This window comes from Neopsephotus bourkii, unplaced genomic scaffold (genome assembly GCF_033783945.1).
Source record: "Neopsephotus bourkii isolate Nb327-2 ecotype Australia unplaced genomic scaffold, CSIRO-AGI_Nbou_v1 NB_1053, whole genome shotgun sequence".
Taxonomy (NCBI): Eukaryota; Metazoa; Chordata; class Aves; order Psittaciformes; family Psittacidae; genus Neopsephotus; species Neopsephotus bourkii.
In genome coordinates, this window is record NW_026901542.1 from 3,346,951 (window position 1) to 3,360,393 (window position 13,443).

General features: G+C 39.9%; 1 protein-coding gene across 2 annotated transcripts in view; it reads left to right on the forward strand.

Annotated features, from left to right (window-relative positions):
* ARID2 (AT-rich interaction domain 2) overlaps positions 1 to 13,443 on the forward strand; it is a 104,678-nt gene that overhangs the window by 72,644 nt on the left and 18,591 nt on the right. For both annotated transcript variants that reach the window (XM_061361197.1, XM_061361196.1), the window contains 7 exons: positions 366 to 462; positions 540 to 749; positions 1,130 to 1,297; positions 2,498 to 2,573; positions 5,368 to 5,502; positions 5,963 to 6,162; positions 6,539 to 9,405. In XM_061361197.1, the coding sequence (XP_061217181.1) occupies positions 366 to 462; positions 540 to 749; positions 1,130 to 1,297; positions 2,498 to 2,573; positions 5,368 to 5,502; positions 5,963 to 6,162; positions 6,539 to 9,405 (3,753 nt within the window). The remainder of the gene's footprint in view (positions 1 to 365; positions 463 to 539; positions 750 to 1,129; positions 1,298 to 2,497; positions 2,574 to 5,367; positions 5,503 to 5,962; positions 6,163 to 6,538; positions 9,406 to 13,443) is intronic.

Here is a 13,443-nt window from a genome sequence, read left to right on the forward strand (position 1 = left end):
TTTGTGGTTATTAATTCAGGTTCTGTTCTGTGTTGGATACTGAAATATTTTTGTGTGTACTGTTGAATGCCTGGGAATAAAGTTATTTTCCTTATTCTGAGCACTGAAAAATGTAAATTAGACTGCTGCTTCAGAGCAGCAGAAAAGAAGCAGGAGTGGGCTCAAAAGAAGCAGAAAAGGAGGAGGGGGCTCAAAATGCTAGCTACAATAAAAAGCTCACAGGTTCTGTTTTTGTCAACACAAGTATGGTACGTGCTGCATTTAAACACTTTTGAATCTTACGTTTTGATATGTGGATTTAAGAATTTGAACCATTATTACTATATGGATAAAGTTGTTAATTATTTTTTTTCCTTTCTCATCAGCTTCTTCTGGATCCTGTTGATTTCAAAACTACTCACCTAATGTTCCACACTGTTACAAAATGCCTCATGTCAAGGGATAGATTTTTAAAAATGAGAGGTAAGATCTCTACCTGTTCTTGTTGTATTAGAATTGTAATTATTGCTGTTTCAAACTATTCCACATTTGTTCTTCAGGCATGGAAATCCTGGCAAATCTTTGTAAGGCTGAAGATAACGGTGTCTTGATTTGTGAATATGTGGATCAAGAATCCTATAAAGAGATCATATGTCATCTCACACTACCAGATGTGCTGCTTGTAATCTCAGCACTTGAGGTGCTATACATGCTCACAGAAATGGGAGAAGTGGCCTGCTCAAAGATTGCTAAAGTGGAGAAGAGCATAGGTAAGGGAGAAGCAAAACCTATTACTCTTTTTTATGTAGGAAAAAAAAGACTTACTATATCATGTTCAATAGTTAAAAATGTGGCTTGGTCGTATGTGTGTGTGCAGCTTCTGGTTGGATATTAGAATAAGACGTTTCACTAAAATGTATTCTTTGAATCCTCAAGAAATTGATGATTCTTATAACTAGGGGAGCTAAAACGTTTGAAGTCTTTTTTTTATGCCATGAAATGTGGTTAAAAAAAAAAAATAGCTTTACAGAAGCATGCAGAGGCTTGTTTTCTTTCAGCACACGGCAATTTTAAAACAAATCAGTATGTCCCAGCAGCATTCATTTGTCTTGTCCTAATGTCATTGTTGGTTTTACGTTTAATGCTTTAGATACATTAGTATGTCTGGTTTCTATGGACATCCAGATGTTTGGATCCGATGCACTTACTGCTGTAAAACTCATTGAACATCAGTGCGTTAGCCAGCCAGGTGTACTTGATGTCAGACCACAAGTAATGGATCATGGTTCTTCACAGGCCCATGCTGCAGGTGTCCCAGGTTAGTATCACTGGAAGAGGACATACTCTTCTACCAAATGTGCTATATGGCATGTATGATTTTTGCCATCTATAGGTTTCTGATTAATTTTAGTATAGCATTATGCATAACATAGGGTATCTTTTCCAGACTTGTGCACAAAGCAAATATGAAGCTATGTTAGCCAAAACTGTTGTGAAACAAACTTTGGAAGATTCTCTATAATTTTCAGGGCCGTTTTTACTGGAAGTTATATGCATTCTTTTTAACTTGTTCAGTGGAAAGGAAAAAAGCATCCATTCTAGATTTTTCTCCCAATTTGCAGACAATCAGAAGTCATAGAACCATAGAGTAGTTGGGGTTGGAAATTACCTTAAGATCATCTGGTTCCAAGCCCCCTGCCATGCACAGGGACACCTTCCACTAGACCATGTTGCTCAAAGCCCTGTCCAGCCTGGCCTTGAACACTTCCATGGATGGGCAGCCACAGCTTTTCTGGGCAACCAAATTCATTACATTGAATTTACTTCTCCCTAGGAATTGGAAAAATAGTGGCTGTGTATTTCTGCCTGTTCTGGTGAAGTATTGCACCAATATAAAACTATGCTCAGGACTTCAAAGTAGTCGTTCACTAAGTGCTTCCGTATGATTGCACTTCAGTGGTGGCTCTGGCCTTGGCATGCCCTCCTTCACTAGGGTGAATTGTGATGCAGATCTGTAGTCTGCCTAGTGCACTTTTCTGACTTGCCTTACTGGATCCTTCTTTGCTTACAAACAGAAGAGAAACTGTACCAGTGAAAGGCATAGAATCATAGAATAGTTAGGGTTGGAAAGGACCTTAAGATCATCAAGTTCCAACCCCCCTGCCATGGGCAGGGACACCTCGCTCTAAACCATATCACCCAAGGCCTCGTCCAGCCTGGACTTGAATACTGCCAGGGATGGAGCATTCACAACCTCCCTGGGCAACCCATTCCAGTGCCTCACCACCCTAACAGGAAAGAATTTCCTCCTTATATCCAATCTAAACTTCCCCTGTTTAAGTTTTAACCCATTACCCCTTGTCCTATCACTACAGTCCCTAATGAAGAGTCCATCCCCAGCATCCCTATATGCCCCCTTCAGATACTGGAAGGCTGCTATGAAGTGCTTCACTCAGAAGAGCAAAAATTGTTTCAGCAAGTTATTTCTGTTTTTCTTTCTTCCCCTCGTTCTCCACAGCCTCTAGGACAGCACCACATGTTGCTCCACCACCGGGAATAGTAGAGATAGACAGCGAGAAATTTGCATGTCAGTGGTAAGTGTATAGTTCTATTCAAATACTTTAATGAAGAAGAAAAATTAAGGAAAATGCCCTTATTCATATGTCACAGAATTTTCTGTCTTGCTTTCATTTACTGTTAAGCTCAATTTTCTGAAAAGTATAGCAAACCAATTCTGTCACTGCTTTGAACAAGTATGGAGGAAAACAGCTCAACCGGATCATTCACTCTTCGACAGCTGATACTTGAAATAAGTTGTTTTCTTTTAAACTAGAATTTGATTTTTAACTCTGATCTTGACTTCATTTTTTTAAGTTGTCAAGCAGCATTATCTGTTTCATGAGTGTTTTCATCTGGTAATGTGTTCCTGTATTACTGCAACAGTATAAAAGTTGTTACCAAATTTTGAAACTAGGCTGTGCAAAACTCTCGTGGTCACTGTGGGCTTTTAGCAAGTTAAGGGACGTCCATCCAAATTCTTCACATTCTTTTGCTTTCAACTAATATTGTTGATGTCATATATTTAGAGGCTCTCCTGCCTGTGATTCGCATGTAGACTGAGGATCTTTCTGAGCTGTTTGACTTTATGTAGATCTGCTCACCTTCTAAATATTTGTAATAATCAGTTCATGATAGACACTTCTACCCCTGCTGCTTCACAGCTTGTATGTTCATCTGTGCTCTTACTGATCAGACTGAGGGTCTTTAAGATAAAGTGGGTAGAATTTGTCAGAGCTTAGTGCTTTAGGTCACAGTTTAGTTCTACTTGCAGCAAAGCTTTGGCTTTATGAGGGAATTGTTGCAGATTCCTGTTAGTCAGCTAGTGTTCCCACACTTCCGTTTGCACACTGCAAATTATTACTAATGTGCGCTGATGAAAGACAGAGACATTTCACATTTAGACATTCAAACAGGGATACCTGGCGTTGGAATCACCACAACTCAGTTTAGTGATCTGCAAGTTGATCTCTAGCCACAGATAGTTTTCTGGGGCATTTTTTTAATGCAGAGATTCCCCCAGTAGTAAAATTAATTGCCTTCACCTGCCTAGTTTCTGATGAGATCGTGAATTGCCTTCTGGTGCCACCTTCTCTCTACTGACTATAGAAAGGACTGGAAAGCTGTTAGTAGTAAAGTTGTAGGCAAGGTGAAATTTGCACTCTGTATAAAATGTGAAATAGTATTTTTGTCTGTTAAAATGGAGGTAGCATGCTGCAACTGTGTGACAGAAAATACTGAAGCAAACCATAGAGCATTGTATCAGGAAGATTTGGAATGTCTGCTTTGTTTCTGATTCTTTGTGCTTCTGCAGCTGTCAGTGTTGAATACTATTATTTTGTATTATTAATTTGTCTTCCGGTTAGTCTTAGGTAGATAGGAGCTAGCAAAAAATAAAAATTAACATCTAGTCCTGAAAATTCTCCTTAAATACTAGCTGTGCTGCCAAAACAAACGAACAAAAGGCAAATTGAAAGCAGAGGAGTAGCCTCTTCCAAACATTTTCATCAGTGCTAATGTGGAGTGTCTTACATTCATGTGAATTTTCATGGTTTCTTTTAATCATTGCTTCCTGTTGAGAGAAATGGGAAAATGAGTAAATCATAGCAATAGAATTTAGAAAAGTTATTATCTCTTGGAAGCAGCAGAAAGACAAGGTATTTACAGTCACCTTCCTGGGTATATTATTAGCTAGCTTAGCCTGAGTAGGAGTCCTTGTAAGGCAAGTGTGTGTGACAGTGAAGTGTTAATCGCAGACTCCATTTCATCATCAGAAGTCCTGAATATCTTCAGTTTTCTGGTACCAGTGATAGTGTGTCAGCCTAATACAACATACCCAACTGGACAGTCATTTGTCTGATATGCCAACTTTAATTAATGCCTAGCCTATGTGTTACAGAGTGTGATCTCAATTTCTGTAATAATAAAATTGTAACTCAGTTGCAGGAGAACAGGCATTTTACTCAGTCTTTACTGGCTGTGAGAGAACACAGTTTAAAGAATGTAATCATCTGCTTTTTCTCTTATGAACCATCTGGTTATCTTGGGAGTGTAGGACTCTGCAAAGGAGAATGCACCTTAGTTTGCAAGGTGTTAGTACCATATAGTAAATGAAGACAATTAAATAAATATTTTCATTCTGTCTGAGCCTGTATGCTTGTGCTAGTATTTGAACATTGTGTGAGAATTGTTACTTACCTCCATTTGCTACTGAGGATAAACTGTTCCCATGTGTCTACATTGGAATAACAGATCTGGAAGAAAGAAAATTAAATTGATAGGAAATGTTTCCTTCTTTCACAGATTCCTAGTTGGGGGTTGAATGGTCTCTGTGCTTGTGGAGAGCCGGTAGAAAATACAAATACTTGCTTTTCCTGGAAATAGAACACTAGGCATACAGAAGATGTTCACCTCTGACTGAAGTTCCTGTTGAAGGATTAGCTACCATTCAGTCCATCTTTAGCTAACACGGAACCATAAAGGAATAGGAACAGAGCTGTAGCGAGATGTCACCGAACAATGCATTTTGGGGGGGGTGGGGGTGTCTCTGAATATACAATAAAAAAGGCATGTGTAGAGACTATTTGCATATGTAAATAAGATGTTGCATGTAAAATTAACTGCATGCATTAGAGGTCTTATGTGTTGATTCACAAGCAGTGAGAGGGTGAAAGTATGGAACAAACATTTGACAAGACAGTATACTAAAATGCACTTTTCCATGTTGTGGCAAGGTCTCAGAAGTCTCTGATAGAGACAGAAGTGTTTTAACAACCCTTTGAAAAGTATCCTCTCTGTATTTTGCTTCATAGTTTATTTTTTCCTCCTCAGGTTGAATGCACATTTTGAGGTGAATCTTGATTGCTCAGTCTCTCGAGCAGAAATGTACTCCGAATACCTCTCTACCTGTAGTAAATTAGCTCGAGGTGGAATCCTAACATCAACTGGATTTTATAAATGTCTGCGGTAAGAAAAAAATCCATGCAACAAAAAAGAAGCAATTGTATGTGCTTAATACCAAACTGTAGCTTTAGATTTCTTTAAGAAGTAGTCTACCAAGTTCAGTTTGAAAGATACCCAGGTTTAGAATTTTAATTGAAATAAACATTTATAGTTTGCTTGCTTTTATTTAGTTCTATTTCAGGATCTTGGTAGGGTCCCTTCTCTGCTCGTAGCCTTTTTAATTCTTTCCAAGGTAGTTTCTGGATATTGTCATTTTCCCTTGGCTTGTGTGAGGTCCTGGCCAACCAGCTGATAGACTTGCTGATCCTCAGTGATGAATACTCAGGTGCAATTGGAAAATCCTTCTGTATTACAAAGATGTAGGCAGTTAATCTGCACACAAGAGTAGTAATTTGAAACAAAAGCATTGTAAGAGGGTTGTGTTAGTGTGTTTATTAACATGTGTTTGTGTTGTATTCGGCAGAACTGTCTTTCCAAATCATACAGTGAAGAGAGTAGAAGATCCAAGTAACAATGGTCAGGCACATATACATGTGGTAGGAGTGAAAAGAAGAGCTATACCGCTTCCCATTCAGATGTACTATCAGCAGCAACCAACTTCCTCTACCCCAGTTGTCCGGGTTGATTCTCTTCCTGACGTGTCTTCATCTCCTTCGCCAGCAGGTTTTTAAATTAATTAAATATCATCAAGTATTTTGCACTGATTCTAAAATAATGATAAAAGACAAAAGTTTTTGAAAATACTTTGAAGTGTTGGAAGTCATGTGTTTTAATTGATTTTATTTAACAATGTTAGGAGTAATGTATATGTGCTTACATTTCACATGTATCCCATCTTAGTATTTGATGTGTAAACTGTAAACTTCTCAGCAGTCAAGCCCTTGTTGCTGCACCATTAATTCAGAGGCAGTATGGCTGAGAAGAGAAACTCCTTCATACAGATTTACAAATTCAAGCCTTGGATTTTAAAAGATTTGTTATGTTACTGTGTTTTGAAGTAATTTTTGCTTCCGAACTTCTACTCTGTTTATTTCAACAGGAATCCCACATGGGCTACCAAGCGTAGGAAATCCCTATCAGAGGACCCCTATTAACCAGTCTTCAACTTTGACAGCAACACAGATGTCTTTTCCAATTCAAGGTGTTCACACTGTGGCACAGACTGTTTCTAGAATTCCACAAAATACTTCTATTCATACACAGCAGCAACAGAATGCTCCAATGACTGTTATACAGAATAAAGGTCCAATATCCTGTGAAGTAGTGAAGGCCACAGTAATACAAAGCTCTGTTCCCCAGTCTGCAGTTCCTGTTACTATTGCTGTAGGAGGAGCACCACAAGCTTCTAATCAAAATTACAGCACTACAGGACAACAGCCGTCTGTAACTGTTGTTAGTTCTCAGACGTTGCTTCACCATCAACCTGTAATTCAACAACAGTCTCCACTGCATGCAGTGGTACCAGGACAGATACCTTCAGGCACTCCTGTTACGGTAATTCAGCAAGCTGTACCTCAGGGTCATATATTTGGCAGAGTACAAAACATACCAGCATGCAGTTCAGCAGTTTCACAGGGTCAGCAGCTAATCAGCACATCATCACAACCTGGGCAGACATCATCTCAGCAGTCCTCTGCTGGTAACCAGCAACAAGATACAGTCATCATAGCACCTCAGCAGTATGTCACAACCTCTGCGTCTAACATTGTTTCTGCCACCACAGTTCAGAATTTCCAAGTAGCAGCTGGGCAGGTGGTTACAATCGCAGGTGTCCAAAACCCACCGACATCTAGGGTAGGGTTTCAGAACATTGCACCAAAGCCTCTGCCATCTCAGCAAGTCCCACCTGCTGTGGTACAGCAGCCCATGCAGCCACAGCAGCAGCCTCCACCACCGTCCCAGCAAAGTGTAGTGATCGTAAGCCAGCCAGCGCAGCAAGGTCAAACGTATGCACCAGCCATTCATCAGATAGTGCTTGCTAATCCAGCTTCTATTCCTGCTGGTCAAACTGTCCAGTTGGCTGGACAGCCAAGCATTACTCCATCTTCTTCACCATCCCCAGGTCCGGTTACAAATAATCAAGTCCCTACTGTTATGTCATCTTCATCTACCACTCCTCAGCCACAAGGACCCCCTCCTACTGTCAGCCAGATGCTTTCTGTAAAGAGGCAGCAGCAGCAACAGCAGCAACATTCACCAGCATCGTCACAGCAGCAGGTACAGGTACAACAACCGATGCAAATGCAAGTTCAGTCACAACAAGCTAATACAGGAGTTGGCCAGCCTAACTCTGGTGAGTCTAGTCTGATAAAACAACTGCTTCTTCCGAAAAGAGGCCCCTCCACTCCAGGGGGGAAGCTTATACTCCCAGCTCCACAGATTCCTCCACCTAACAATGCAAGAGCTCCTAGCCCTCAGGTGGTTTATCAGATGGCCAATAACCAGGCACCAGGTTTTGGAGTGCAAGGACAGTCTCCAGCTCAGCAACTGCTAGTTGGACAGCAAAACGTTCAGCTGGTCCCGGGTGCAATCCAGCCCCAAGGGGCAGTACAAACTGTACCCATTTCTAATTTACAGATATTGCCAGGCCAGTTGATCTCAAACAGCCCAGCAACTATTTTCCAAGGGACTACTGGCAACCAGGTTACAATAACAGTTGTGCCAAATACAAGTTTTGCTACTGCAACTGTGAGTCAGGGAAATGCAACTCAAATCATTGCTCCAGCAGGAATTGCAGTGAGTGGAGCACAGACAGGAGTTGGGCTACAGGTGCAAACACTTCCAGCTACTCAAGCACCTTCAGCTGGACAATCACAGTGTATTGCTGCTCCCCCATTCAAAGGTGATAAAATAATTTGCCAAAAGGAGGAAGAAGCAAAGGAAGCAACAGGTTTACACATTCATGAACGTAAAATAGAAGTTATGGAGAATCCTTCCTGCCGAAGAGGAGCTGCAAACACCAGCAATGGGGATGCAAAAGAAAATGAAATGCAGGTGGGAAGTCTTTTAAATGGGAGAAAGTATAGTGACTCCAGTCTACCTCCTTCTAACTCAGGGAAAACTCAGAATGAGGCCAATCAGTGCTCACAAGTCAGTAATGGGCCATCATTAGAAATGGGTGAGAATGGAGCTCCTGGAAAGCAGAACTTTGAACAAATGGACACACAGGAAATTAAAAGTGATTTGAAGAAGCCCCTAGTTAATGGAATCTGTGATTTTGATAAAGGAGATGGTTCTCATTTGAGCAAAAACATTCCAAATCACAAAACTTCCAATCATGTAGGAAATGGTGAGATATCTTCAGTGGAACAACAAGGGAATTTGGATGACACGCAGCAAGATACTGCCAAAGGTGATCAAGGGGAAAGAATTTCTAATGGGCCTGTATTAACTTTGAGTAGTTCACCTGTTGTAAGCGGTACACAGGAAGCTGCAAAACTGTTAACCCAGCAACTTAGTGGTACCAACACTGATTTACCTAATGGACCTCTAGCTTCAAGTTTGAATTCAGATGTGCCTCAGCAACGCCCAAGTGTAGTTGTCTCACCACAATCTACAGCCTCTGTTATACAGGGGCATCAAATCATAGCAGTTCCACACTCAGGACCTAGAGTGTCCCAGTCTACCCTGTCATCCGAAGTTCGGTCTACTAATGGCACAGCAGAATGCAAAACTGTAAAGAGGCCAGCAGAGGATAATGACAGGGAAACTGTTCCAGGAATTCCAAATAAAGTAGGAGTTAGAATTGTTACAATCAGTGACCCCAACAATGCTGGTTGCAGTGCAACTATGGTTGCTGTGCCAGCTGGAGCGGATCCAAGCACTGTAGCGAAAGTAGCAATAGAAAGTGCTGTTCAACAAAAGCAGCAGCATCCAACCACGTATATACAAAGCATGGTCACACAGGTATGTCGCAGTGTTCTTTTTACATTAATTCTAACTGTGATTCTGATTAATGCTGTGAAATAACGCGGGTGAACTCTCTCTCTTGCATAGTATTTAAAATATTCAGAAAATGATGGTTTCTGTTCTTTCATGGACTGAAGTTCTAATAGTTTGCATACTTCCTCAGTGTCAGTGACAACAGTGGAATTTGAAATAGTTTGTAGGTTGATAATACACAGTAAAGAAAGAATTTCTGCTCGCTAGTTTCTTCCTTAATGGATTAACTGGAAACAAGAATGATTTGTTGTATGGTCTGGTAGAAATGCCAGTATTGTTCTGCCTTTTATTCTTGGTGATTATTGCTTATGGAGGGGTCAGTATGTTTTACTGCAAGTTAAACACTGCAGCTGCTTCTGGCTTGCTGAAATGAGTTGAAGTTCTTACATTCAAAAGTGGTCTTCAAAGGCTTGCTTCCACTGCACTCAGGACAAGTGTCTTGTAAATTTGTTGAAATATTTGTATTTGTTTATTACAAAATATTTGTAATGTTTACCGATAAAATAAGTGTTGCTGGGGTTTTTTTCTCTGTTTGACAAACTTTGGAGAGGGCTTTTGTTCTTTTTCCTCCATCAGTTTTAACCATTTTGAAGTGGGTTATTTGCTAACACTGTACTAGAAATGAGGTTATGGCCATCATTTCTATGATTATTAATAAGTACAAGTAATAATATTTGAGATTATTCCACTCTAGATTTCAATTTTGTACATGAACAGAAAATCCCTCTCCAAAAAGCATTCCTAACCTGGATAGGAACAAAAAGAATAGAATAGGAGGTCTGGCAGTCACAGAGTTTTGACAGATTAGAGAGAGGAAATGAAGTTTTGAGTATACATTAGTGCATTTTGACCTTGAGGTAAGACATGTCTTTTAGTTCTTCCTTGTTAGGCTGGTTGGTTGGGTTGGCTGGTTTGTTTGTGTTCGATGAGTTAGCAGGTATAGACCTTAAACGAAGCTAGAACTGAAAATTCTAGTGATGGCTGTGCAACTTCTTTTTCTGCATCAAGCTTCTGCTGAAAGCTGTTTTGACTTTCCTTCATTTAGCTGTCAGACACCAGACTAACAGTTAATAAGTTTTCTTTTTATGCTTTACTTTTTTAAACGCCATACCATACAGTTACGTTCTTAAAATGTCTTTGAGCTCCTTGTAAATTTTCACCCTAGGTTTTATCAGAGATCTGTATTTTTCTGATACATTATTCATCTTTGTTCTTGCTAGAAATGATTTGACCAAAATGAAAGTGTGTGTTGCAGCATAGGGACAAAATCACTAGATTTTCTGTAGCGTGGCTATGTTAGTTATGCCATGCTTTTTACAGTGAGTGGTCTTCAGCTGTTACACAGTTTGAATTTCTATTACAGCTTTGCTAAGGATTTGGCTGAAATAGAAGCTGGTATGGCTATGTGTCTGGAATGGAATAAATATTATCTGTGGTTATTTATTCCTTGGATATGTGGCTGACAAGAATTTTTAGTTGTCTCAAACAGCTACAGAGCTATCAGACTTTGAGATTTTTGAGGAGAGGGGAGTAATACAGTTAACTGTTTCGTTTGTATTAGGTAATGTGTATCATGATAATAGAGGGGAGGAAAAATACTGTTTTCTGTGCTGATAACTATTTTGTTTTTTCTTTTTTTTTTTTTTTTTACACTATCACTAATATCACTGTCTTCAATAGCTTTTACATTTTCCATTACCTGTACAAGCAGAAATGCTGCCAGCTGGGTTTGCCATTCAATACAGATTTGCAGGTTGGAGTGACTTGGCTTAGTATCTGCTGCTAGGGAAGTTGGCTTATTCTTCTGTCTGCAGGATAGCCTTCCTTTCTTCAGAATTACAAGAATGTGGAAGGAGTTAATTAGTTTTGATCTTGGTGAATGATCTAATCTGTTAGCTAATTGCCTTCACCATTACAAATAGCTATTCATGATTCATGTCTATCACGATAATGCTAATTACTGACTTACAGTAGAACCCACTTCATAGTATTCTGTTCAGATACAGTGAACATCATAGTTTGGCTTAAGATCTTTACCACTCCTTTAAAATGAATGTGTTGGATTCAAACAGTTCCCTCCCTGTCCCCCCCACCTCTTAAGCTGCAGAACAGCTGCAGTAGCCATTGTTTTTCTGGAAAAGCAGATGTGAAGTCTTTCCGGTACTGTGTATGCTTTTAGGAGTATCTGTAAGACTCTCTGTGAGTTTTAGTGATAACTTCTTTTGTGGTTAGGCCCTAAATAATGTCTGACTTTTCCCCCTCCCATTTTGAGGGTCTTCCTTGTTTGATAAGCAGCTTCCTTGTCCCTGACTTTTTGGAAGGCAGCAGCTCAGGAACACTTCTTCACTTGAGCATCTGCATTGTTCTGTCCTCCCTGTGGTACCTAATGTGTACTGACTGTCTTGCAGAAGACATGGGAGAACATGGCTCTTTCTGCAAACAGTTAGAAATTTATTACAAATACAATTGAGTGGAGAAAAATGGTGAAGGCAGGGAATAAGGGGTATTAGCTGTGGCAAAACTGTATAGCTGCTGAAGCTGTTAGTGCATGATTTCCTGCTTGCTTGTCATCTTAAAAATTATTTTAAACTAGAGCTTGTACTTCAGATAAGTGAGAAAGTGATACAAGAAGAAAATTTGTAATAAAACCCAACAGGAAGGCTGGAAAAGAGATGTAGAGGACAGAATTAGGAGGAGAGTATTGCTTATGCAGCTACAGCATGATTAGCTGCCATGAACCCTAGAGAGGAGAAAGGGAAGACACTTAAACTGAAGATAAAGAAGGGCAAACAAATAGGGGAGGAAGGGAACATCAATATGAAAACTAAGGATAGCAAGAAAAAGAGGGAAATATTCCTTAAGGGAATGTAAAAGTTAAGAGATGATTTGCTTTGTGATATGAATGGTAGTTTGAAATGAGCTGGTACCATATGACGGGGGGGGGGGAATGTTCATTTTAATAGCCTACTAAAATAATAAAAGTTACATACTCGAGCTGTCCCACAAACAGCATGTAGTGCTGTTGAAATCCAGTTAGACAAGTACAGGTTATTTGCTGTGTATAACCTGCAATGATTCCATGTTAACTGTACACCTCAGCAGAACTCACTGAAAAATAACTACATGCATACTTACTTTAAATATTTTTCTTTTTTTTTTTCTTTTTTTTGCATTTTTATAAAAACTTGGGCTGTGGATGTGTGGGTTATGGCAGAAGAGGAACATGTGATACACACAGTGCTGCAATTTTTCTTCTGTCTCCATCTATCTTGTAAGATCATGGAAGGTAGTTTGAGAGGAGACAGAATGGGCATATCTTGGCTTCTTTTATTTTTGTGTTCCTTGTTCCTAGATTATTGCTTTCCTGAGGCAGTGTGCTGGACCTGAGGATGAAAAAGAGAGGAATGAGCAATTACCTACCTGTACACTTCCTTTTCTACTTTTTCTTACTCCTCTTCAAACGCCTCCAAAACATCTGCTGGACCATAACTATGTTGGTTTGTCCCAGTTGGTGTGTGTTTTGAAGGAAGGCTCTGTTTTCTTGCCAAGTTCCTAGAAGTGAGCAAATCTGATCTAAGTTGCCTGGTCTGGCTTGTAAAGGAAACACTTCCCTGCTCATCCTTGTTTTCCGCTCATAAAACGATGCACGCCCATTTCTCTTAAGGCTGCCCACTTGAAACATGCTTGTGTGGAAATTTAGGTGGCAAAAACTGTGTGAGCATTGTCTCAACTATTTGCTCCTGCTTTCTGTTGATTGGGAAGCTGAGAATTACTATGCACCAGAAAGCAGGTGTGTAGCTCCAGGAGGTGTAATTCATTCCTAGCCACAGAGCAAATGAGTTTCTCAGCTAGAAGTACTGAAATACAGAATCTTTGTGCTTTTATTGCTGTTCACTTGTGAAACACACCGTTGCAAGGAGAATTAAACTTCAGTAATCCAACAAGAACATCTATATTGGTGCCTACCCATCTGCCTGACGGCTTCATCATGCTCAAATCCTG